Source organism: Pelophylax lessonae (assembly GCF_965119305.1).
Source record: "Pelophylax lessonae genome assembly, chromosome: 2".
Classification (NCBI taxonomy): domain Eukaryota; kingdom Metazoa; phylum Chordata; class Amphibia; order Anura; family Ranidae; genus Pelophylax; species Pelophylax lessonae.
Genome location: NC_138769.1, coordinates 322,841,530 through 322,864,867, shown reverse-complemented (window position 1 = coordinate 322,864,867; position 23,338 = coordinate 322,841,530). Strand labels below are relative to the sequence as shown.

The window sequence follows — 23,338 nt, the reverse complement described above, 5'->3', positions numbered from 1 at the left end:
CCCAGTACAGACCCCATAGTAAGCACCCTCCCAGTACAGACCCCATAGTAAGCACCCTCCCACCTAGTACAGACTTAGTAAGCCCCCCTCCCTGCAGTCAGTCTGTAGGAAAGACCCTAGATGTCTCGTATGTAGGACTGTGCCCACCCACTCATGTCCCAGGAGCTGTGGGGACTGACTGCTGGTAACATAAAGAAAGCCATGTGCACTCACTTGTTGGGCCCCCTCATTGAACTTCTGCAGGCTGAAGTCCTGGTCCAAGAAGGTCCGGATAAGGAGTATGTAGACTCTTGTTCTCATCCAGATGAAGGGATTGGGGAGGCTGGCGCTGCTTGCTGTAATCCCGCCTGATACATCGCTGCTCCGCTGCAGCCGGGGGCAGGAATGGGAGCCGCATGGGCTGAGCTCGGTCCCCTCAGACTCAAGCAGGACACTCGGAGCGCCGTCCACACATCCTGTGCACCTACTAATCCCTCCCCGGGAAACACAGGACTCAGCTGAAAGGGGCCGCTTACTACTAGGAGCCCGGGGAAGGTGATTTCACCCGGCCGGCAATGCTTCAAGCGGCGCTGCGGCCGGCCAGGGTGCGTGTGACGTCACGTGTAGACGCGTCGACGCCTTTCACGCACGTCGACGATTTTTTGTAGTCGACTAAGTCGACGCGTCGTGGCAGCCCTATGGCGTGGGCATGTATGGCTGCCAGTGGAACTGGTTCTCTTGTATTTATTGATGATGTGACTGCTGACAAAAGCAGCAGGATGAATTCTCAAGTGTTTCGGGCAATATTATCTGCTCATATTCAGCCAAATGCTTCAGAACTCATTGGACGGCGCTTCACAGTGCAGATGGACAATGACCCGAAGCATACTGCGAAAGCAACCAAAGAGTTTTTTAAGGGAAAGTGGAATGTTATGCATTGGCCAAGTCAATCACCTGACCTGAATCTGATTGAGCATACATTTCACTTGCTGAAGACAAAAATGAAGGGAAAATGCCCCAAGAACAAGCAGGAACTGAAGACCGTTGCAGTAGAGGCCTGGCAGAGCATCACCAGGGATGAAACCCAGCGTCTGGTGATGTCTATGCGTTCCAGACTTCAGGCTGTAATTGACTGCAAAGGATTTGCAACCAACTATTAAAAAGTGAAAGTTTGATTTATGATTGTCAATCCGTCCCATTACTTTTGGTCCCTTAAAAAGTGGGAGGCACATATACAAACTGTTGTAATTCATACACCTTTAACCTGATTTGGATGTAAATACCCTCAAATTAAAGCTGAAAGTGTGCATTTAAAACACATCTTGTTTCATTTCAAATCAATTGTGGTGGTGTACAGAGCCGCAACGATTAGAATTGTGTCAATGTCCCAATATTTATGGACCTGACTGTATGTCTGATATTGTTTTTTGGCTGGAGGATCATAGACTGGAGTCAGATCTTCAGACCTTGTGGAGAACTGCCTGTGGGCCATGAGCCAAGTGGATGATATCTGGTCTATGCTACTTTTGTTTCATTGATCTGATATGATGTTCCCTCTAGAGTCTAAAGGCCTTGACTGTCTCAAACCCATGGTAAATTTAATGATTAACAAGGTATAGCGTTGCTGAAAGATGCTCAAATCGGCAACATGGGGATTCTGGTATAACCTTTTCAGCATTTTTACTCATCATATACTTGGATTTAAAGTGACACTGTGGCAAAAAATAAAAAATGCATGTATGATACAGTCTGTCAGTACGGTAGCATTAAGGCCTTTTGCACACAATACTCCTGTTTGAGCATCTACTTTTTCCAGACTTTTTTTCGTGTGTATTTGCATGCATTGAGGCTTAAATTACTGACCAAAAATGCTGATTTCTCTTACGTCCTCCGACAGTAGCCGCCACCTCGAAGTCATCACTATTGGGTATTGACTTCCGCTCCGCAGGAGTACTGACCAAAAATGCTGATTTTTCTATTTTGTTTTTACTGAAGAATGCACAGCGCTTGTTTACGCACCCGTGTGCACAGGCACATTACAATTAATGGGCTGTATTTTAGCTCAGAAAAAAAAAAAAAAAAAGCTGTACTAAGCTTTTTCAAGCTGGGAGATGCTCAAACGGGTATCGTGTGCAAGAGGCCTAACACAGCAGTCTTTGTTTTTCTGAATCCCCCTGTAACAGTTTATTACATTTTAATCTAGCCAGTAAGTCTGATTTTTTTTTTTTTTTTTTTTGTGGTCCTAAATGATATTTGTTTTGCCCCTAAAATAAAACATATTATACTTACCTGCTCTGTGCAGTGGTATTACGCTCCTTAATAGATACAGTGGAGGAGTGAATGCTGCAATCGCTAAGAGAGGATGTGTGTTACTGGATGATCACCACATGAAAACAAAGGAATAAATGCTTGAAAAACTATTGCAGTCAGCACATTCAGCGATTGGCAAACTACCATATATTACATTTTTGGTTCAAAAAGGAAAATATTGTAAACTCATAATTTTTTTTTTTTTTTATAAATTCAATGTTTATTAAAAGAGTAAGAGGCATACAATACAGGCAAGAGTAATGGTACAGGTCCATATACAAAATATAAACAGATAACAACTCAAGAGGAAACAAAAGTGAACCTCCAATACCTATGACCACATAGTGATGGATAATATAGGAGATGTCAAAGAAACTCGCTACGGGAAGCTAGGCCCCCGGAGAGGTCTCACCCTCCACCGGCATCCATCACATGGCTGGGGTACGGAGGAAGAGAGGAGCAATCCGTGCGGCCCGATCTCATCCGTCCACCGCCCCCCCCCCCCCCCCGCAGTTGTCTAGAGGTAACAGGCGTACGTATGCCCAGGGGGAGAGGGGGAAACATTTTTTTTTTTTTGAGGATGGGAAGAACCCACAGAGTAAAGAGGGGAAAAAGGAGAGTAGAGCAAGGAAGGGGGGAAGTTAGAGGGGAAAGAAGGGGGGGAGGGAGGGCTTTGAGAGGAGGAGGGGGGGGGGGAGATGGCCAACCGGTCTACCTGTAGCAAGCTAGGCAACCAAGTCTTTGTATTCTGCGGAAAAACTGAACTCATGCCAGTAGTACCATCGTTTGAGGAACTTCTCCCTAGTGCCCCGTTCTGTAGTCACAAGATCTTCCATTTCGTTGATACTAGCTACTATGGGAGGTTGTGACTGTTTCCAGAGAAGAGGGACACAGCTTTTGGCCGCCGTGAACTCATAATTTTTAAAAGACAAGTATGGGTAAAACCGTTTTTGTTCATATTTCTTTTGTGACTAACAGAAGTACATTTTCTTGTGGTCTCCTGTGACCCAGAATCATCCCACTGTTGGCTGACATCACAGAGAGGGTCAGGACTCTGGAAGGATCCCAACATTAGTGCTGGAATCCAACCAGGTGCCTGATTGGCAGCTGGCTCAGCCTCACATCGGATTTCCCTAGATTTGCTGTTGATAGGACACTGCCCTTCCTTTCATTTTGGGTAAAAAGGTAATATTCATATTTTTTTTTTTTTTTTGGTAAATGTAAGGTTATCGCAAGGAACATGTAACTTTGAAGAATAATAACACACAAAATTAGGGATGGGATAGAGTTGAATTTTTGAGCCAACTAACAACTCTAAGTAGAGGAAACTATTTAGCAGCTGAAGTCTGATGCTACCTTCTTATCTTTCTGCTCATTTTTACACAAACTCTAATCTGTGTAATTTAGCCACACAAATATGTTCAGTGTTTAGGAAAATTGGGTGCGTCAGTTCCTCATCAATTTGTAGTGTTGTCTCACACATGGGTCAGCAGCTGCTGCCTTCTTGTCATGTAGGCATTCTCAAAATGTATTGTACCTGATTACATACATTTTTTGTTGAGTTATTATGGGTCCGGAGGATGGCTAAAGTATTGGAACACTGAAAAATCATATTTAAATCCTGTTTCTTGCAAAAATTAAAGCTGAACTCTGGGAAATTTAAAGGTCCTCCCTTAGAGTGGGGCTGTGCCCACACTGCAGGCATTAATTGCTCATTTATGTCTAAGGGGGCTGCAGTTTTACTTACCTGATCCTCCACTTTCCCAGGTTTCCTCCATGTAGCTTCTGCTCCCCTGCATTTTAGTGATCAGCCGCTGAGGTAATCAAGGCTGATGCAGAGACCACGGCCCTAACACCAAAAGACAGTCCACTACCAGAGTAGAAGGAAGTGGAGGATCAGGTAAGTAAAAGTGCTTTTGCCGTCCCCTAGACTAAAAGAGCAGTTAATCTTTGTAGTACTGGTGCAGCCCCTAGAGTTCAGCTGAAGTAAAACTTGCTTCTGTACAAAAGATTATTTGTATTGTAATTTTTTTTTTTCGTTGCTATTTTACAGCTTCTTGGGCCTGGGCCCCACACCCAAAAGCAGCGTTCTGACGTGTCCCGGTTGGGTGAGCTGAGGGGTAAAGCTCTCCAGATTATGAACCAATTCGGAGCTTCCACACTCATCAACCTGTCTAACTTTTCAACTTCCTCCACCATGTCTGCCTCAGCCACTGTGAAACAAGAGCAAACCGTGGCCAACAGCACTGCAGGAAGCAAAGTACCTGGCACAACACCAGGAGGAGGACGAGCAAGTCCAGATGCCAACCAGGTAAAATATCACTGGTAGAATTGGAGACAAGATTACCTTCTGTTCTTCTCGTGTACTGCATCAGATGTCTCATTTAAATTCAAGTTCCAGGAAGCATTGCTTAAAGTGGTTATGAAGCTTTGTTTTTTTTTTATAAACAAACATGTCTTTACTTACCTGCTCTGTGCAATGATTTTGCACAGAGCAGCCCCAATCCTTTTCTTCTGGGGTCCCCTGCTCCTCTTCATCAGGTGCCCCCAGGGAAAGCAGCATTCCCTGGGGCCACCCGTACGTGCACGCTCTTGTGTCCTACTGCTGCCAGATTTAATTGACACTAGTGGGAGCTAATCACTCCCGCTGCTATCAATTTTTCCGAAGAGGAAAAAAACAGCGGCGGGAGCTACTGCGCTCATGCAGATTGCTGAATCAGATGGGCTCAGGTAAGGAAAAAGAGGGGGGGGGGGTCTGTTTTGTTTTTATTAAATTATTATTACAAAAGTGTCGCTGCTGACTTTTAATAAACACATATTCACCTGTCCTTCTGTCCAGCGATGCACCCGCCCGAAGCCTAGCTTCTCTCTCTCCCCGACATGGCTCCCTAAATCATCACAGTCTGTGGAAAATGTTGCATTTCATTTGGAAATCAAGGTCTCGACCTCAGTGGACGGAATCCAAGTTGAATGAGGTCCAGTGTGAAGTTTCCACAGTCGGTGATGATTTGGAGTAACATGTCATCTGTTGGTGTTGGTCCACAGTGTTTTATCAAGTCCAAAGTCAGCGCAGCTCTCTACCAGGAAATTCTGCAGCACTTAATGCTTCCCTCTGCTGACCAGCTTTATGGGGATGCTAAATTTCATTTTCCAGCAGCACTTGGCATGATCATGGTATCGCTGTGCTTGATTGGCCAGCAAACTCGCCTGACCTAAACCTCAGAGAATCTGTGGGGTATTGTCAAGAGAAAGGTGAAAGACACCGGACCCAACAATGCAGACAAGCTGAAAGCCACTATCCAAGCAACCTGTGTTTCCAGAACACCTCAGCAGTGCCACGTTGCAGTGATGCAGTAATTCATGCAAAAGGACCCCCCGACCAAGTATTTAGATGTATACTATACTGTTAGATGGACATACTTTTCAGTAAGCCAGCATTTCTGTATTAAAAATCCTTATTTTTTATTTGTCTTGTGTAATAAAATTTTCTGAGATACAGAATTTTGGGTTTTCTCTATCATTCGACAGACGCAGCTCTGCTTAATCATAGACTGTAGGGTTATGCTCCTCCCACTAGGGATAGCCCTAGGCAGAATAGACTCTGCTATACTGAACAGTTAGTTCTGCCTAGTGACAGGGATAGGACCTAGTTCCCTGCTGGGACTTCAGTCTTAGCTGTAACAGGGAAAGTTTTTTGTGATTTTTTTTTTTTTCCAATTAGTTCCTGAGGACCAAGATCCAGAGGAACTACAAGCAACAGGGGAGAAACTTATTTGGAGTTTCTCTGGAGTTGGACAACAAGCTGTCTTCCCTCAGAGTTTGCATGCAAGCTTTGGGTCTGATGGTGTCAACCTTCAAAGCGGTTTCGTTTGCTCAGTTCCATACAAGAGCCTTGCAGAGGGAGATTCTGGTGAAGTGGAACAAGGAACCAAAGTCCTTGGACTCCTTGATTCGGTTGAGCCACAACACCAAGTCTGTTGTGGTGGATTTACTCTCTAGCACTATGCCACGGCGAGTCAAAACTTCAGATCAATGTTCTGGGAAAAAAAACAAGAGCTCAAACTTTGAGTCATTGGACGACTCGCCTACGCGATTGTCCGGTTCAGTTTTAATCAGACAACGCCACGGTTGTGGCTTACATCAATCACCAGGGGGGCACCAGGAGTTGGCCGAGATTCTGACTTGGGCAGAAAGATTTGTTCCAGCTCTTTCTGCTGTACACATCCCAGGTGTGGAAAACTGCAGACGGATTACCTAAATCGTCAGGTGTTGGATCAAAGGGAGTGGTCCCTACACCTGGCGGTGTTTCACCTACTGTGTGTTCGGTGGGGGACCCCTGAGGTTGATCTGTTTGCCTCTCATGTCAACAAGAAGGTGCAAAGATTTGTAGCCAGGTCTCGAGATCCCCTGGCCGACACCACAGACGCCCTGGTGGCTCCTTGGGATCAGTATCGGCTGATTTATGCATTTCCCCCGTTGAAACTTCTGCTGCGTCTTCTGTGCAGGATAGAGGTGGAAGGCATTCTGGTGGCTCCAGACTGGCCTCGTCGGTCTTGGTACGCAGACCTAATAAGATTGGCCACCGGTACCCCTTGGAGACTTCCTCTCAGGGAAGATCTGTTGTCTCAAAGTCCGATCTTCCATCCTGCTTTACAGTCGCTGGCTTTAACAGCATGGCCGTTGAAAGTCAGGTGTTGAGAGATAGGGCTCTCTCTGAGTCTGTAATTCCCACTCTCTTGAGGGCTAGGAAGTCGACTTCTCGAAAAATCTATCATCGTACGTGGAAATCGTACATTTCTTGGTGCGAATCGCTGAAAGTGCACCCTCGCTTGTTTTCTATCACCAGGGTTTTGGCTTTTCTGCAGAAAGGGGTTGAACAGCAGTTGGCCTTGGATACTATCAAAGGCCAAGTTTTGGCTTTGGCTATCTATTTTCAACGCCCGTTAGCCACGCACGCCCTTATCCGGACAATTATTCAAGGTGTTCGACATTTGTCGCCTCTGCGGCGATCCCTGTTACCGCCATGGGATCTCAATTTGGTGCTGTGTTCTTCAAAAGCCTCCTTTTTGAGAAAATTCGGGAGATTTCACTGCTTGCTTTATCTCAGAAGGTTGCCTTCTTGGTGGCTATCACTTCTGCCCACAGAGTATCTGAATTGGTGGTGTTGTCTTGCCGCTCACCTTATCTTGTGGTTCACAGAGATAATTTGGTACTTCGACCTAATCGATTGTTCCTTCCTAAGGTGGTTTCTGATTTTCATTTAAATGAAGACATTGTACTGCCTTCCCTTTTTGTCCTAAAACCTCAGCATCCTAAGGAGTCTGCTTTACATTCTTTGGATGTGGTCCGGGCTATCAGGGTTTCCTTAGAGACCACTGCGTCCTTCAGAAAATCGGACGCTCTTTTTGTCCTTATGGATGGACCTTGTAAGGGACTGGCTGCGTCTGCTGCAACCATTTCGAGATGGATGAGACAGACGGTGGTACAGGCCTATTCACTGAAGGGTCAGGTTTCTCCTTTTCCAGTGAAGGCACATTCTACTAGAGTACTGAGTGCCTTCTGGGCTTTTCGCCATCGGGCATCGGTGCTCCAAGTTTGCAAGGCGGCAACTTGGTCGTCTGTGCATACATTCACTAAATTCTACAAGGTAGATGTGTTGGCATCAGCGGATGCTTCTTTTGGCCGCATGGTTATGCAGGCTTCAGTTTTAAGAGAGCCCCCCCGTTTTGGTTTCTCTTTGAGGGGTTTCTCTTTGAGGGGTTGTTTTTGGTTGAGCTCTGTTTTACCTGATTTGGAATGTCCCAATGGCTATGTTGGCCATTGGGGCATTCAGGTTTTTTGTTCCTGTCTTATTTTCACCCCTCATGTTTTTACTGCTTTGGGACATCCCTATAGTCTGTGATTAAGCAGAGCTGCATCTGTCGATGAACAAAAACCTGGATTTTTGTAAGAACTTACAATTAAAATCCTTTTCTCTGAAGTTCGAGAGACGCAGCACCCGCCCCTCTACTTTTTGAATTATGGTTTATTTTTTCTGTCACTGCTTGCAACACAACTGTATAGCAGAGGCTGAGGGGTTATGCCTGCTGAAACAGCCCCTATAGGCGTGGACACGTTTTTTTCCACCTAGTGCCTATCCCTAGTGGGAGGAGCATAACCCTATAGTCTATGATTAAGCAGAGCAGCGTCTGTCGATGTCAATTTTCACTAGCTGTGAGCCATAATCAACATTAAAAGAAAAAAAATGCTTCAAATATATATTAAGCTGCACCTGTATACTTACCCAGCCACTCCCTCCCTGCCTTGTCTCGCTGCTGGAGCCCTCATTATTGGGGCAGGGTTTCCAAGTATGGATGAGTACATGTCTTCCCCTGTGACAACAGCACTTAGGCCTCAGATGCTAGTCACCAAGCCTGAAAATTTGTGGCATGACATCACCTCCCCCCGTCTTAAGTTCTGACTCCAGTCCACATCTGAGCTTTACCAGACAGCGATGCTAGCAGGTGGCATAGGCTTGGTAAATGTATAAACCTGGGGAGGTGGGCTGCGGATATAACTTTATATACATGTGACTCCTGCTGCTAAGTGGCTGCTTGTTGCTTATAAAACATAAGCTAGATACAAATCTTTTATAAGTAAGCTTACATAAAGTGGTTGTAAACCCCACACACAAAATGTGAAGAAACCATAACCTTCTATAGTGTGGACTTGTTTTATTAAGAGCACCAAGTGTCATTTCTGTCTGTGGCTTTGTTCCTCTGCTATCCTCATGAATCACTTCTGACCAGTTTTCCTGACACCAAGAGAATAATGTGCTGGGTGAAGGGGGGGGGGGGGCGGTCCCTTCCCTCCCCTCCAATCAGTTCTGTAGTGTGGAACTACAGCTCTCTGCCTACTTTTTTTCTAAACTGTTAGACAAGCTTATAAATTCTGAAATTTGGACTGATGTAGTTATGAGAAGACCGCAGATAAACGTATACAACGTATGTAGAAGGATTTGTTTAATCTCTGTGTATCACGTGAGAATAGCCACTTCACTGGGTATATGGAAGGGTTTTCAACCACTTTAACAGTGAATGTTCTTGCAAAATCCAAATTGTGACAAGTTCTCTTTAGGTACTCTTGGAACTCTGATGATTGCCATTTAAATTGGGCAACAGTAGTTGTGCTGAGTGACTGTAACAGCTAACAGAAAAAAAAACAAAGTGTTATTTCTCTTACGTCCTCCGACAGTCGCCGCCACCTTCATATTCGTCACAATGGGGTATTAGACTTTGCTCCGTAGGAGTAGCTAGGCAACAGAATATGTTAACATTAAAGCTTTTAACATATCCCACCCCCAGGGGGTGGTCCCCTCAGTCAATACCCTCCTACTTCCTGTATCCATATCTCAGTTTCAATGTCTAGCTTGTCAGGAGTAGCTGGATGTCTCTATGCTGGGGCATTTTGTCTCAGCCTTTTCTTTTTTGATTTTTGTTTGAGTTTTTTCTCTCTCTTTACTTAGCTGTTCTTTTTGTCAGCATTAGTTAGTTCTTCTGATGAAGAGGATTCGTGCGGGCTGGGTCTCGGGCTGATCCCCCTGGTCGCAGGTTGTGGGTCAGTGGCTTCCCAGCCTGCCATCGAGCGTTCAGTCAGGTAACGCTCCTGACACAATGAACGACCCATCCCTGTTCGGTGCAGGGATGCTATGGTGAGGTGGCTACCTCACTGGACGCTGTGTGGTTTCTCAACCCCAGTTTTTCTGCGTCCTGACTGCGACTCTCCCTGTCACATGTGCAGTGGCTTGTTTGCCTGTGCGGGTTCCCCACGCCATCTAGGAGGTAAGTGTATCTGTGTGGGGACCTGTCTGTTTGGGGGGGTGTCAGTCTGGGACTGTGTAACCTGCCTCTGTTCACACTGTTAAGCTCCCTATCTCTCTGGCTGCATGCTGTGGGCTGCAGGGGGGGGGGGGGGGGGGGGGCTGTGCTGCACTATCTGTGTCAGACTGTGGATGTGTGACAGGCTGTGTGCTGTGGGGCATGATGTTTCATGTTTGGGCACATACAGCGATCGCTGCGGCGGTCCGCCATGTTTTTTTACTATGCTGTGTTGTTTGTTCTGCGGTCCTCACTGTAGTGGAGGAGCGGCGTTTTCAGCGCCAAACGGCGCCATTTTGGCTGCGCTCGCTCCGGCCGCATGATTACACTGCAGGCGGCCATTTTCTTGTAGCCTTCCATAGGCTTTCGTAGAGCGCCCTGAGTTTCATCACTTTTCCCTGGGTGCACCGATCGAGGCAGCAGCAGCAGTGGTCTCTCCAGGTTTTTATCCTCTCTTCTTCCTATATCCTTACCTGAGTTAAGTTTTATCCCTGTGGGGGTCTCATTGTGCTAGTGTGTGTGTGCGGTGGGCTGCGCTCGCCGCGCTTGTTAAAGGGGCAGTTAACCCTTTATTCTCCAGCATTTTTTTGGGGCAATGGATTCTCAGGAAGGCAAATTTCCTGCCACTCTGGTGGGAAGCCAAGGGACTGCTGTTTCCCCCCCCAGGGGGGGATTTGCCTGCGGTGGTGGCTAACTTTGCTGCTCAGGTGCAAATGCTTGTGGCTGCTCAGTCCACAAAAAGGCCCAGAGTTTCAATTTCCTCTGATTCAGAGGGTGATGGTGATGGGGCTGCTATGGCTGGGGTCTCCTTATCGGGGTCCCGTTCCTCCCTGGATCTCGTGGGGTCCGAGGTGGAGGCTGAGGTTGAAGGGGTTGATAATTCCCCCCCTGGCTCGCCTGAAGAGCTTGCAATCATGGATGAATTGGTTGCTTCTATAAAACAAACGCTGCGTTTGCAGGATGAACCATGTCCTCCTGCTGCCCTGGCGGCTTATGGGATGCAGAAAAGACGCAAGACATCGCAGGTCTTTCCCTGCACTGCTGATTTTCAGCGCGCTGTTAAGGAACAATGGCGCAATTTATGCAAGCCTTTTGCTGTGCCAAGTAGGTTCAAGCTGCGTTATCCTTTCACGCCTACTACTGATGAACGGTGGTGTGTACCTCCTCCGGTGGATCACGCGATCGCAGTTTTGAATAAGTCCACTGCGATTCCTGCAGAGGATACTCCGGTGTTCCGAGATGCCACGGATAGGAGACTGGAGTCTCTTGCCCATCATACTTATTCTGTTACGGGCTCAATGCTAAAAGCTCTGTTTGCCTCTCTTATGGCAGCCCAGGCTGTCGCGAGTTGGACGCAGGTGCTTAGGCGCGTCCTGGTGGCTGATTCGGCCTCACCGGCGACATTGGATATGGTGGATCAAATCCATCAGGGTGTCATGTATTTGTGTGATGCGGACTTGGATTTAGTGCCGTTGGCTGCACGTGTACACAGCGTGGCGGTGTTGTCTCGCCGCCTGGTTTGGTTAAAGTGTTGGTCTGTGGACCAATCTTCGCGCAAGACCTTAGCCAATCTGCCTTATGATGGATCTCGCCTTTTTGGAGAATCCTTGGATACGTTGATAAAGGGGATCACGGGTGGTAAGAGCACGCTCTTGCCCCACTTCCGCAAGGCTAAGGCGGCTCCTGGTAAGAAGCATGCTAATTTTCGGCCTTCTCAGGGGTCCTTTCGTGCCTTTCGGTCGCACTATAAGGGCAAACCGTTCAAGGGTCAAGGCTCCCAAAAGAAGCCGTGGTCAGGTAAGCAGAAGTCCGGCCAGTCCGGACCCGCTGCCCATAACAATGCGGCCTGAAGGGACGTCCTCACCCAGTTCTGGGGTGGGGGGACGCTTGCTCGGTTTTCTTCAACCCTGGCTGGCCCGTGTTCGGGACAGGTGGGTTCAGGAAATTGTTCGATCTGGCTACAAGATCGAGTTTCTCTCCCGGCCGGAGAGCAGATACTTTCCCTCAAATCTTCAACTGTCTCCGGAGCGTGTGCGGGATCTGCACCTAGCGGTGCGGGACCTGAGGGCTCAGGGAGTGGTGGTTCCGGTTCCTCATCGGGACAGATTTCGGGGGTTCTGTTCCAATCTATTCACCGTGCCCAGGAATGGCCTCCATCGATTTGAAGGATGCGTACCTTCACATCCCGATTTTCGAAGGTCACCAGAGGTACCTTCAAATCGCCATTGCGGAGGATCACTACCAATTCCTGGCGTTACCTTTTGGTCTCGCTTCGGCTCCGCGGGTTTTCACCAAGGTGCTTGCGCCGGTTCTGCCTTTGTTGAGAGCCCAGGGCATCTCTGTCCTGGGGTATCTGGACGATATTCTGGTTCGGTCTGCGACCAGCCAGGGTCTGGAGAAGGACCTGTCCGTCACGTTGCAAACTCTACAGGAGTTTGGTTGGACGATAAATTTTCCAAAGTCGACGCTGGGTCCGTCGGTTCGGCTTCCCTACCTGGGAATGATCCTGGACTCGGTCCAGGCGAAGGTCTTCCTGCCAGACGACAAACTCAGGACTCTTCAGGAAGAAGTCAGGTCCCTCAGGGACGTTCCGTGCTCGTCGCTCCGGACATGCATGAGATGTCTGGGGTTGATGGTCTCGGCTTTCGAGGCGATTCCCTTCGCCCAGTTTCACACGCGAGGTCTCCAAGCGGAGATCCTGTCCAGGTGGGACGGGCGACCACAATCTCTGGATCTCCAGATTTCGTTGAGCCATCGCACCAGAAGGGATCTTCTGTGGTGGCTCCAGTCCCCGACGGTGTCAGGGGGCAAGTCCTTTCGTCCTCTTTCATGGACGGTGATCACCACGGATGCCAGCCTGTTGGGCTGGGGTGGTGTTCTGGGCGTTCTGTCCGCCCAGGGAACTTGGTCGGAGGGGGGAGTCCTCCCTTCCGATCAACATTCTGGAATTGCGTGCGATAAATCTCTGCCTTCGACGTTGGACGGACAGGCTCCAGGGCCGTCCGGTTCGGGTGCAGACGGACAATGCCATGGCGGTGGCCTACATCAACCACCAAGGGGGCACCAGGAGTGCCCGTGCGGCTCGGGAAGTAGCCGACATTCTGTCTTGGGCCGAGACTCGCGTCCCGGCGATATCGGCAGTTCACTTTCCGGGGGTGGAGAACTGGCAGGCGGATTATCTGAGCCGCCAGACCCTGGACCAGGGGGAATGGTCTCTCCACCCGGATGTCTTTCAGAAGTTGTGCGCGAAGTGGGGTCTTCCAGATGTGGACCTGTTCGCGTCTCGTCTGAATAACAAGGTGAAAAGGTACGTGGCAAGGACGCGCGATCCTCGGGCAGACGCGTCAGACGCGTTGGTAGCTCCGTGGCATCAGTACCGACTGATGTATACATTTCCACCGATTCAATTGCTGTCCAGGTTCCTTCGCAGGTTGCACTCGGAACACAGCACGGTGATTCTTGTGGCTCCGGACTGGCCTCGCCGGTCCTGGTACGCAGACCTCGTGAATCTGGCGGTCGACGCCCCGTGGCGTCTGCCTCTTCGAGACGATCTCCTGTCTCATGGGCCGATATTCCATCCTGCTTTACAGTCAATGGCTTTGACTGCCTGGCTGTTGAGACCGAGGTCCTGAAGGATAGGGGTCTCTCCCCTGAGGTCATTCACACTTTGATCAACGCGAGGAAGTCTTCCTCGGGGAAGGTCTATTACCGTACTTGGAAGGCCTATTTTGCCTGGTGTGAGTCCAGGGGGTTTTCACCTCGCACATACTCGGTTTCTAGAGTGTTGTCCTTCAAACGGGTGTCGACCAGCGTTTGGCGCTGGCTACGGTCAAGGGTCAGGTGTCTGCGCTGGCCGTTCTTTTTCAACGTCCTGTGGCTTCTAACTCCTTGGTTGGCACTTTTGTTCAAGGAGTGCGACATCTGGTCCCTCCTAGGAGGGAACCTCTGCCTCCTTGGGACTTGAATCTCGTCCTATCTGTGTTACAACATGCTCCTTTTGAACAGATCAGGGAGATCTCGTTGGCTGTGTTGTCCAAGAAGGTCGCCTTTTTGGTGGCGATCACTTCGGCTCGCAGAGTGTCGGAGCTGGCGGCCTTGTCCTGCAAGTCTCCGTATCTGGTCATTCACTTGAATAAGGTGGTCTTGCGACCTAATCCTTCCTTTCTTCCGAAGCGAGTTTCGGAGTTTCATCTCAATGAGGACATTGTCTTGCCTTCGCTTTGCGCGAAGCCTAAACATCCGAAGGAGGTGAGGTTTCACTATTTGGATGTTGTTCGGGCGATTAGGGTTTACCTTAAATCGACTGAGTCTTTTCGCAAGACGGATTCTTTGTTTGTCCTTCCAGAGGGTCCTCGGAAGGGCATGGCGGCGTCGGCTTCTACCATCGCCAAATGGATCAGACAGACCATTGAACAGGCATATGCTTTGAAGGGGAAAGTTCCCCCTATGCCTGTGAAGGCGCACTCTACTAGATCTCTGAGTACGTCTTGGGCCTGTCATCATGGGGCTTCTGTGGCCCAGGTGTGTAAGGCGGCGACCTGGTCGACCGTGCACACTTTCACAAAATTCTACAGAGTGGATGTTCAGGCATCGGCAGATGCTTCCTTTGGCCGCAAGGTTCTTAGTGCGGCAGTTCCTTAGGGTCCCTTGTTTTGGACCCCTGGCTGTTTGGGATACGTTTTTTATCCCTGGGTTATTTGTTTTTCCTGGGTTGTTGCTCCTGTTGAGCACCCTTTTTTTCATGTTGCCCAGCTGGTTTCCTTCCTTTGGTAAGGTTCCTTTCTCTGATGTGGAGACTGCGTTGCCTTTAGGCGCGGCTGCGTTTCCCACCCCTCATGTTTGCACTGCTTTGGGACGTCCCCATTGTGACGAATATGAAGGTGGCGGCGACTGTCGGAGGACGTAAGAGAAAACGGAATTTTTGTAAAATCTTACCTGTAAAATTCCTTTCTCTGAGTCCTCCGACAGTCGCCGCCCCCGCCCCTCTTTTGGGGTTTGGTTGTATACTCTATTGCTATTCCACTGAAACTGAGATATGGATACAGGAAGTAGGAGGGTATTGACTGAGGGGACCACCCCCTGGGGGTGGGATATGTTAAAAGCTTTAATGTTAACATATTCTGTTGCCTAGCTACTCCTACGGAGCAAAGTCTAATACCCCATTGTGATGAATATGAAGGTGGCGGCGACTGTCGGAGGACTCAGAGAAAGGAATTTTACAGGTAAGATTTTACAAAAATTCCGTTTTTCACAATGCCCCTTTTGTAGTAGTGTGTACGACAGCATGCCAGGTACCTTGTGCCTTTCATTTCTGTTCTATATATATATATATATGCACACCTCATGGTTTATTGTGATAGATCAGTGAAATCAGATGTTGAAAGCTTCTTTATGTTTGACTATGTATGATAAAGGCAGTTAGTGGATATTCTGAATATAGAACTGTAAAAACTTTAGGCATTGCTCCATCATCAATCAAGAGCAGAGGTAGAGTGATTAGTGCAAAAAGTTCTCCTGTTAGCACATTCTACTTTACAGGATTTGTCAGCTTTTTTAAACTCTTATTACTTAATTTCAGGTATTGACTAAGAAAAAGCTTCACGATTTGGTCAGAGAAATTGATCCAAATGAACAGTTAGATGAGGATGTGGAGGAGGTAAGACATTCAAAAATGAAACCGGACACTGTTCTGAATTAAAGTGGCTTGGTGACTGATAATTTCTCCCAATCCAGATGCTGCTTCAGATAGCGGATGATTTCATTGAGAGCGTGGTCTCTGCAGCTTGCCAGCTAGCCCGACATCGTAGATCAAACACTTTGGAAGTTAAAGATGTTCAGCTTCATCTAGGTATTTTGCTTATTGTACTCCTGTTTTGCAATCAGGATGGAGTTTAAGATGTCCGAATATGGAATTTCTATTGACATACATGATATTTTATTTTTACAGGACCTGTATTTGTCATTGTACTTATTTCCAGATCCGTTAAAAAAACTGACACTATACACTCCCCAAAAAATTAGGAAGCCTAGGGATGCTGAACTTACTAAAATACTTTTCTCTTTCGTTCATGGACGTGCACAGCTCCTCATCTTCTTGACTACGTGGGTTATACTGCCACCTACAGGAGTAGGACACTAGGCAGAAAAGAACTTGACTATGCCTATAGGCCAGTCCCATGGGGTATACTCCTACTCTCTACTATAGGTACTCAGTTATTTTTTTTTTCTGCCTATTTAGGAGTAAGGACCTAGTTCCTTACTGGGATCACTGGTTCTGGCGCTTTTTTCCTAGACATCACCCCCCCTTCTCTGTGGTCTTCTGCAGGCCTTGTCACCCCTCATCTTCCCACCCCCCATGGGGTGGACATACCGTTTTAGGTCAGTCTGGGGTGTTGAGATGGCGATGGGTGTGGATGATGATCAAACTTTGGGAGGAGGCTGGGCCTGCCATGGCCCTCCTTTCTGTTGGGATCGTTTTTGAGCTCCTGGGGTCCACCACCCTGGGAGCTTGCGGGGCGGCCATGTTTGTGTAGCCTTGGCTGCCTTTTTCTTGTGGTTTCCCATTGAAAATAGCGGCGGCCATGTTTTTAAAGCCGCATGGGCGGTAATAGGCGGTGGGAGCCCCTCCTCAGCCACAGTACTGATCCCTGGATACTTCTCTTCCTGATCGCCACATGGTGTGCAGTTCGGTGCTGTAAGTGCCTGATGGGTGGTAGTGAGTTTTTTTGTGGGGTTCTCTCTCACTCTCTCTGCTGTAGCAGCCGTAGTGTTCTGTGCTGGGCCTGGTGGGATGTCCCTTGCAGTGTGATACTTTTTTTTGTGTGGGTTCCCCTCTCCATTGATTGAGTCCCTGGAGAATATTTCACCCCCTGATCCCCCTCTCAGAGGCTGCCGGGCCCTCTGGGTCCTGACAGCTGACTGCACTGATGGCGGTCCTGGAGTCGTTGGTTTCCAAGGTAGATTTGGTCTTGGGAAAACAGGCTAGTGAAAAGTGTCCCCTCACCTTCACCTGCTTCCTCTGTCTCATCAGATCCTGAATCTGATTCGGCCGCCGCGGATATGAGTTACCCTTTTGGGCCTGCATGCTCAGATAGTGAGGAATATTCCTCTAGCCGCGCATGAAAAGGCGCTAGTGGATGCGCTGATTGTATCAAAGATGGAGGGTGCGACTAACGCAGTCTCGGAGGCGCGGGTCACCTTTTGGCACCCACAGGTCCTCCAAGGCAGCGAAGGTGTTCCCCTTTCCCACTTTCTTTGACAATATTGTCACAAAACAGTGGGGTTGACCAAAACGCACTTTTGCAATCCCTAAGCATTTTGCAATGCGGTACCCTTATAAGGATTCCCTCCTTAAAAAACGGACGGTTCCTCCTGTAGTGGACTCTTCAGGTTCCAGGTTTAATAAAGCCACTAATTCTGTTTGAAGAGTCCCCGGTCTTTACAGATCCGGCTGATAAGAGGTCGGAGGCCTTGACCCGCCATATGTTCACTGTGGCTGGTTCGGCACTTAGGCCAGTATTTACTATTGCCCTGATGTCACAAGCTATTACTGAGCAGGCAAAACTTCTACGTCGGGAACAGCTCTCTCCTCACCCCCCCCCCCCCGGCCCGCCTTAACAGAGCTGCCGGATCAGTTGGTCCAAAGGCTACAGTTTGTCTGTGACTCCTCTTTGGATGCGGCTCCCTTGGTTTCTAGACTGTCTCAGCAGTGGTCCTGCAGCGTATTATCTGGCTAAGAAGGTCTTATCGGATCTTCCATTTGTGGGGGATTGCCTGTTTGGAGCTTCCTTGGATGACATCATCAAAGGCCTCACAGGGGGAAAGAATACTCTTCTATCACAGGCTTCCAAGGATAAGGAGCCCCATCATAGATGGAGGGCCTTTCTTTTCAGCTCACAAACGGCCTTTTCGTCCCCCAGGGTCTCAAGACAAGGGTTCTAAGCCCTTCAGGGCCTCCGCCGGGGGTTCTAAGAGGACCTGGTCTGGCAAGTCACGAGCGGGTTCTGCCAGACCTGTGGACAAGGTTTCCTCTGCATGAAGGGGCGCCCTCACCCTTGTCTGCGGTGGGGGATGTCTTCGCTGGTTTCTGGATCCATTGACCCTACCTGATACAGGACAAGTGGGTCCACAAAGTCTTTCGCTCCACAAAGTCTTTTGCTCCAGCTACAAGATCGAGTTTCGATCTTATTTTCCGGAAAGATTCTTTCCTTCCAACCTTCGATTGGCCCCAGATCGTTTAGGGATCTCTTTAGGGCAGTGCAAGACTTGTTAGTTCAAGTGGTAATTGTTCCGGTTCTCACATCGGAACGTTTTTAAGGTTTTTACTCAAACCTGTTTACGGTTCCCGGGAAGGAAGGCAAGGTATGTCCAATTCTGGACCTCAAGCGCTAAACTGCTTTGTGCGGGTACAGAAGTTCCCGAATGGAGTCCATTTGCACAGTAGTGGTGTTCCTACACCAGGGGGGTTTCCTCACTTCCATTGACATCAAGGACGCCTACCTTCACATTCCAATATGTGCTGGCCACCAGCGCTTCCTCCGCTTTGCTGTGGGCGAGGAGCATTATCAGTTTTGCGGCGTTACCCTTTGGTCTCCCCTCCGCTCCTCGGGTCTTCACAAAAGTATTGGCCCGGTGCGAGCATTGTTATGTCAGCAGGGGATTGCGGTACTGGGGTACCTGGATGATCTGCTTTTGTGAGCAGAGTCTCTGACTGCTCTTCTGGACAACTTGGAGATTACTCAGCGAACTCTGCGGGAGTTCGGTTGGATTCGGAGTCTTCAGAAGGCTTCTGTCCACCAGTCTGGGGTATCTGGGTCTGACTCTGGACCTCAGCCAGGGTGTTTCTTCCTCTAGAAAAACTCCAAAAATTGCAGGAGGCAATTCAGCTTCTGCTGTCCAGCTGATGGTAATCTCTTCGGACTTGCATGTAGGTGCTGGGTCTGATGGTGTTTACCTTCAAGGAAGTTCTGTTTGCTCAGCTCCACATGAGATCTCTGCAAAAAGAAATCCTGGTAAAATGGAACAAGAATCCTCAGTCACCGGCACTTTGTTAGGAAAAATCTTTTCTTCCCCTGTACTGGATGGTCATCATCACGGATGCCAACCTGTCTGGGTGGGGAGGCGTCCTTTGCACGGATTGTGCTCAGGGGGTCTGGACTCAGGAAGACTCCAGGCTACCGATCAATGTACTGGAACTCCGAGCGATCAGACTTTGTCTGGATCATTGGACGAGTCGTCTTCAGGCGTGTCCGGTACTAATTCAATCAGACAATGCCACAGCTGTGGCTTATGTCAATCACCAAGGGGGCACAATAAGTGCCTTCGCAGCTTGGGAAGTAGCCGGTATTCTAAGGTGGGCAGAACGTTTAGTTCCAGCCCTCTCTGCTGTGCACATTCCAGGGGTGGAAAATTGGCAAGCGGATTACCTCAGTCAACAGGCGTTGGACTAGGGGGAATGAGCAGCACCTGGGCTTGAGTACCATCAAGGGCCAGATTTCGGCGTTGGAGGTTCTCTTTTAATGTCCATTACCACACATTCGTTGGTGCGTACCTTTATCCAGGGAGTTCGACACTTGGCTCCTCCAATGCGGTCTCCATTGCCGCTGTGGGATCTCAATTTGGCAGTTCTCCAGAAGCCTCCTTTTGAAAATATTAAGGAGGTTCCTCTGCTTAGGTTGTCCCAGAAGATGGCCTTTTTGGTGGCTTTCTTGTCGTTCACCTTACCTGGTGGTTCATAGGGATAAGGTCATGTCCATCGTTCTTTCCAAAGGTCGTCTCGGATTTCCATTTGAGTGAAGACATCGTGTTGCCTTCCCTGTGTCCCAGGCCTCAGCATCTTAAGGAAATTGCCTTACATTCCCTGGATGTGGTTTGGGCAATCGGGGTGTACCTGGCAGCTACGGAGTCTTTTAGGAAGTCAGACTCATTATTTGTCCTCACGGATGGACTTCGCAAAGGGTTGGCTGCTTCTGCTGTGATCATTTCCAGATGGATCAGACAGGCAGTGATTCAGGCTTATTCCATTAGGGGCCGGTTCCTCCTTTCCCTGTTAAGGCGCACTCTACTTGGGCGCTTCGTGCCTCCTGGGTCTTCTGTCATCGGGTGTCAGTGATGCAGGTTTGCAAGGCGGCTACCTGGTTGTCTGTGCACAAGTTCACAAAGTTTTATAAGGTGGATGTGTTGGCATCTGCGGATGCTTCCTTTGGTCACAAAGTTTTGCTACTCTTTAGATAACTTCGTCCTCTTTAAGGGTGTTTTTAATTTTTTTCAGGTGAGCTCCAGTTGTTTTATGGTTGAGCGTCCCAACCATAAAACGTCCCACGTAGTTTAGAAGATGAGGAGCTGTGTCCATCAATGAACGAAAGAGAAAATGTAATTTCTGACTTACTGTAAAATCCATTTCTCTGTTCATTGACGGACACAGCACCCACCCCTCTATGGAGTTAGGTTTTTTCTTCTGACACTGCTTGTAACAAAACTGAGTACTTATAGCAGAGAGTGGGAGTATAACCCCTGGGACTGCCCCATAGGCGTAGTCAAGTTTTCTGCCTAGTGTCCTATTCCTGTAGGTGGCAGTATAACCCACATAGTCAAGAAGATTAGGAGCTTTGTCTGTTAATGAACTTGGATTTTACGGTAAGTCAAAAATCCCATTTTATCCCCCCTCAGCAGTGTTATATTTGACGTCAGATTTCGATTTAGCTTTAGTCCTAGTCTTTTGACTAAAATGCCATTTTAGTTTTAGCCATCTGGATTGTGTTAGTTTTAGTTGTATTTTTAGTTGACTAACATCTAATAGGTTTAGGTAAATTGTAGTGCATTATTTCTTTAGCATTTCCAAACTCATTATATACTCCTGGAGTAAAAATCTAATACCATGTCATTATTTATGGTATTAAGGTTTGAACATGCACTACAGATACAGATTTAGATGTTGTTATATATAATGTCCTTATTTAAAAAAAAAAAAATCCAAGTTTCATAAACAAACAAAAATCTTGGTTTTTGACAAACAGAAGTGCAACTTTAAAATATAAAAAAAACAAAGACTGTAAGCTCTACTGACTATATTGCTATTGCACAAATTACCTGAATATATTACCAACATTACTTAATTTTAAAAAAAAGTGTTTGTTTTTTTTCTTTCATCAGCTTAGTAGATTGTCCCCTACTTATTTTTATGTGGTAGTGCAATACATGTTTAAACTTTGAATGTGCTATTATTATAGGCTGAGTATGGAATTGTGTTTCCGATTCAGAAAAGGCCAGTAGACGGCACCAAAGAGATAGTGTAATGTGTGCAACTGCAGAGGAAAAGGAAAGATTTAACAAGAGCCCATGTCTCTCAGCCAATACAGCTTGTGGATAGTCAGAAGGCTAGGGCTTTAACAGACAGGTGGCGCTCGGAGAAAAGCAGAAGTCTCCCCCCCCCCCCCCCTTCAAATCTTTATTCTGCTTTTGTTCATTGACGAAAATTGGAATTGATTTTTGTCATTTGATTTGATTCCAAATTTTATTTTTGATTAGTTTTCGTCACTGAAAACATGCAGCTGACAAACTATAAGTATTTTCATCAATGAAATTGACGCTGCCCCTCATCTGACCCAACAACTAACATTGTGCTTGGAGTATAATTATCCAGTAGGGACCTGATTTGCAGCTCTGTGTGCCCTGGGACCAGCAGATCTGTTTTGCAAGCAATACACCCACTATACAGCGCCTAACACTTTCTCACTTAAAATGTTGGACAGATTAAATGGCAAACACACATTTAAATTAGCCTACACATCTGTAGCTCCCCCTTTCCACTTTTAGGCTGGCCATAGATGGTTCGAATCTCGGCTGTTTCAGCAGTAACCGACCGAGATCTGAACAATGTATGGGCAGGCTAAATGTACCCAAGTTGATCGATCGACTTGGGTACAACCAGTCTGTCAGATTTTACATGCAATTATGCTGTTATAGCAGCTAGCAATGATCACCATGTTCTCCTGGCTGGGACAGCTCCCCTTGGGAGAACACAGTGATTATTGCTTCGTGGGAGAGATTCCTCCATCATCATAGGCTGCAGGAAAGAAAATCGCTCTATCTTTGGCCAGCCTTAGACAATCCCAGTTCTTGATGCAGAAAGCTTTTCTTGGTGGGCTAACCTAATTATCAGGTGTTCCATGAGCAGATTCTGTCCCTAATGTGGAATTAGAGGAAGCTGGTGGGGTTTGTTTTATGACCCTGGCCAGAGCCTGGAGACAACCATTTAATAATTTCGCTGAAGTTAGGCATATGCTAATCAGAACTATGATGCATGAGAAGCTCACCCCTATCTTGTGCCCCGTACACACGCACAGATTGTTGGCCAACCGATCGGACGTCTTTTGTCCAGTGTTGTTTGTTGGTTAAAATGTGCTCTAGACTTACACTGGACTTTTGTTGGCCAACAAAAACCAACTTCAGAAGTGATGTCCTGTGCTGGTTTACTTTCCGTGTGTTTTTTCTTCTCTGAGCATGCCCAGTCTTGCTCATCTGATTTTTGTCTGCCGAAATCTGTACTGACTGAGGAACAATCGGCCGTTCTTTGTTGGCCAACAAAAATTTTATAGCATGCACACCAGATTTTTTTCGGCCGAAAATTCGCAGTTGGTTGTCGGAAGCATCATACTAACAAGCCTACAATCGGCAGATCGGACGTTGGCCGACAATTTACGGCCAACAATCTGTTCGTGTGTACGGGGCTTTAGATGCTAACCATGCCAAGTTTCTAAAAATGTGGGATCCTTGGATCACATGCAATGCTTAGTTGAACATAGACCATACTCTGCTCTCAATGTGACTGCACATAGATGCTGTAACCTGGCCGGACCATGAGGGAATTTCCCTAGTCTTTCCCTTGTTAATGGATACATTACACTGGTTCTTTGATCAGATACCATTTTATCACCTTTTTGCAAAACCAATGGACTCCTCCTACCAGTGTATCTTGCTCAGCAATTGCGATTTAACTATGTTATTTTATGTTTTGACACTTTACCCGCACTCCTTTTATTGTGCCTCATTTTCTGTACATTGCTTTCTTGTAAAAAAAAAAAAAACTTTTAGAAAACCTTAATGAAACAAAGTAGTTATCAGGATAGCAAACATTTCCACACTCCAGTGAGATCTCACTCCCAGGAGAATATCTGAAAGACAACGCCATTCTC

At 47.5% G+C, this 23,338-nt stretch overlaps 1 protein-coding gene across 1 annotated transcript in view; it reads left to right on the top strand.

Annotated features, from left to right (window-relative positions):
- TAF12 (TATA-box binding protein associated factor 12) overlaps window positions 1–23,338 on the top strand; it is a 43,812-nt gene that overhangs the window by 14,772 nt on the left and 5,702 nt on the right. The window contains exons 3-5 of the mRNA XM_082248375.1: window positions 4,343–4,600; window positions 15,724–15,801; window positions 15,879–15,993. Of these exons, the coding sequence (XP_082104501.1) occupies window positions 4,343–4,600; window positions 15,724–15,801; window positions 15,879–15,993 (451 nt within the window). The remainder of the gene's footprint in view (window positions 1–4,342; window positions 4,601–15,723; window positions 15,802–15,878; window positions 15,994–23,338) is intronic.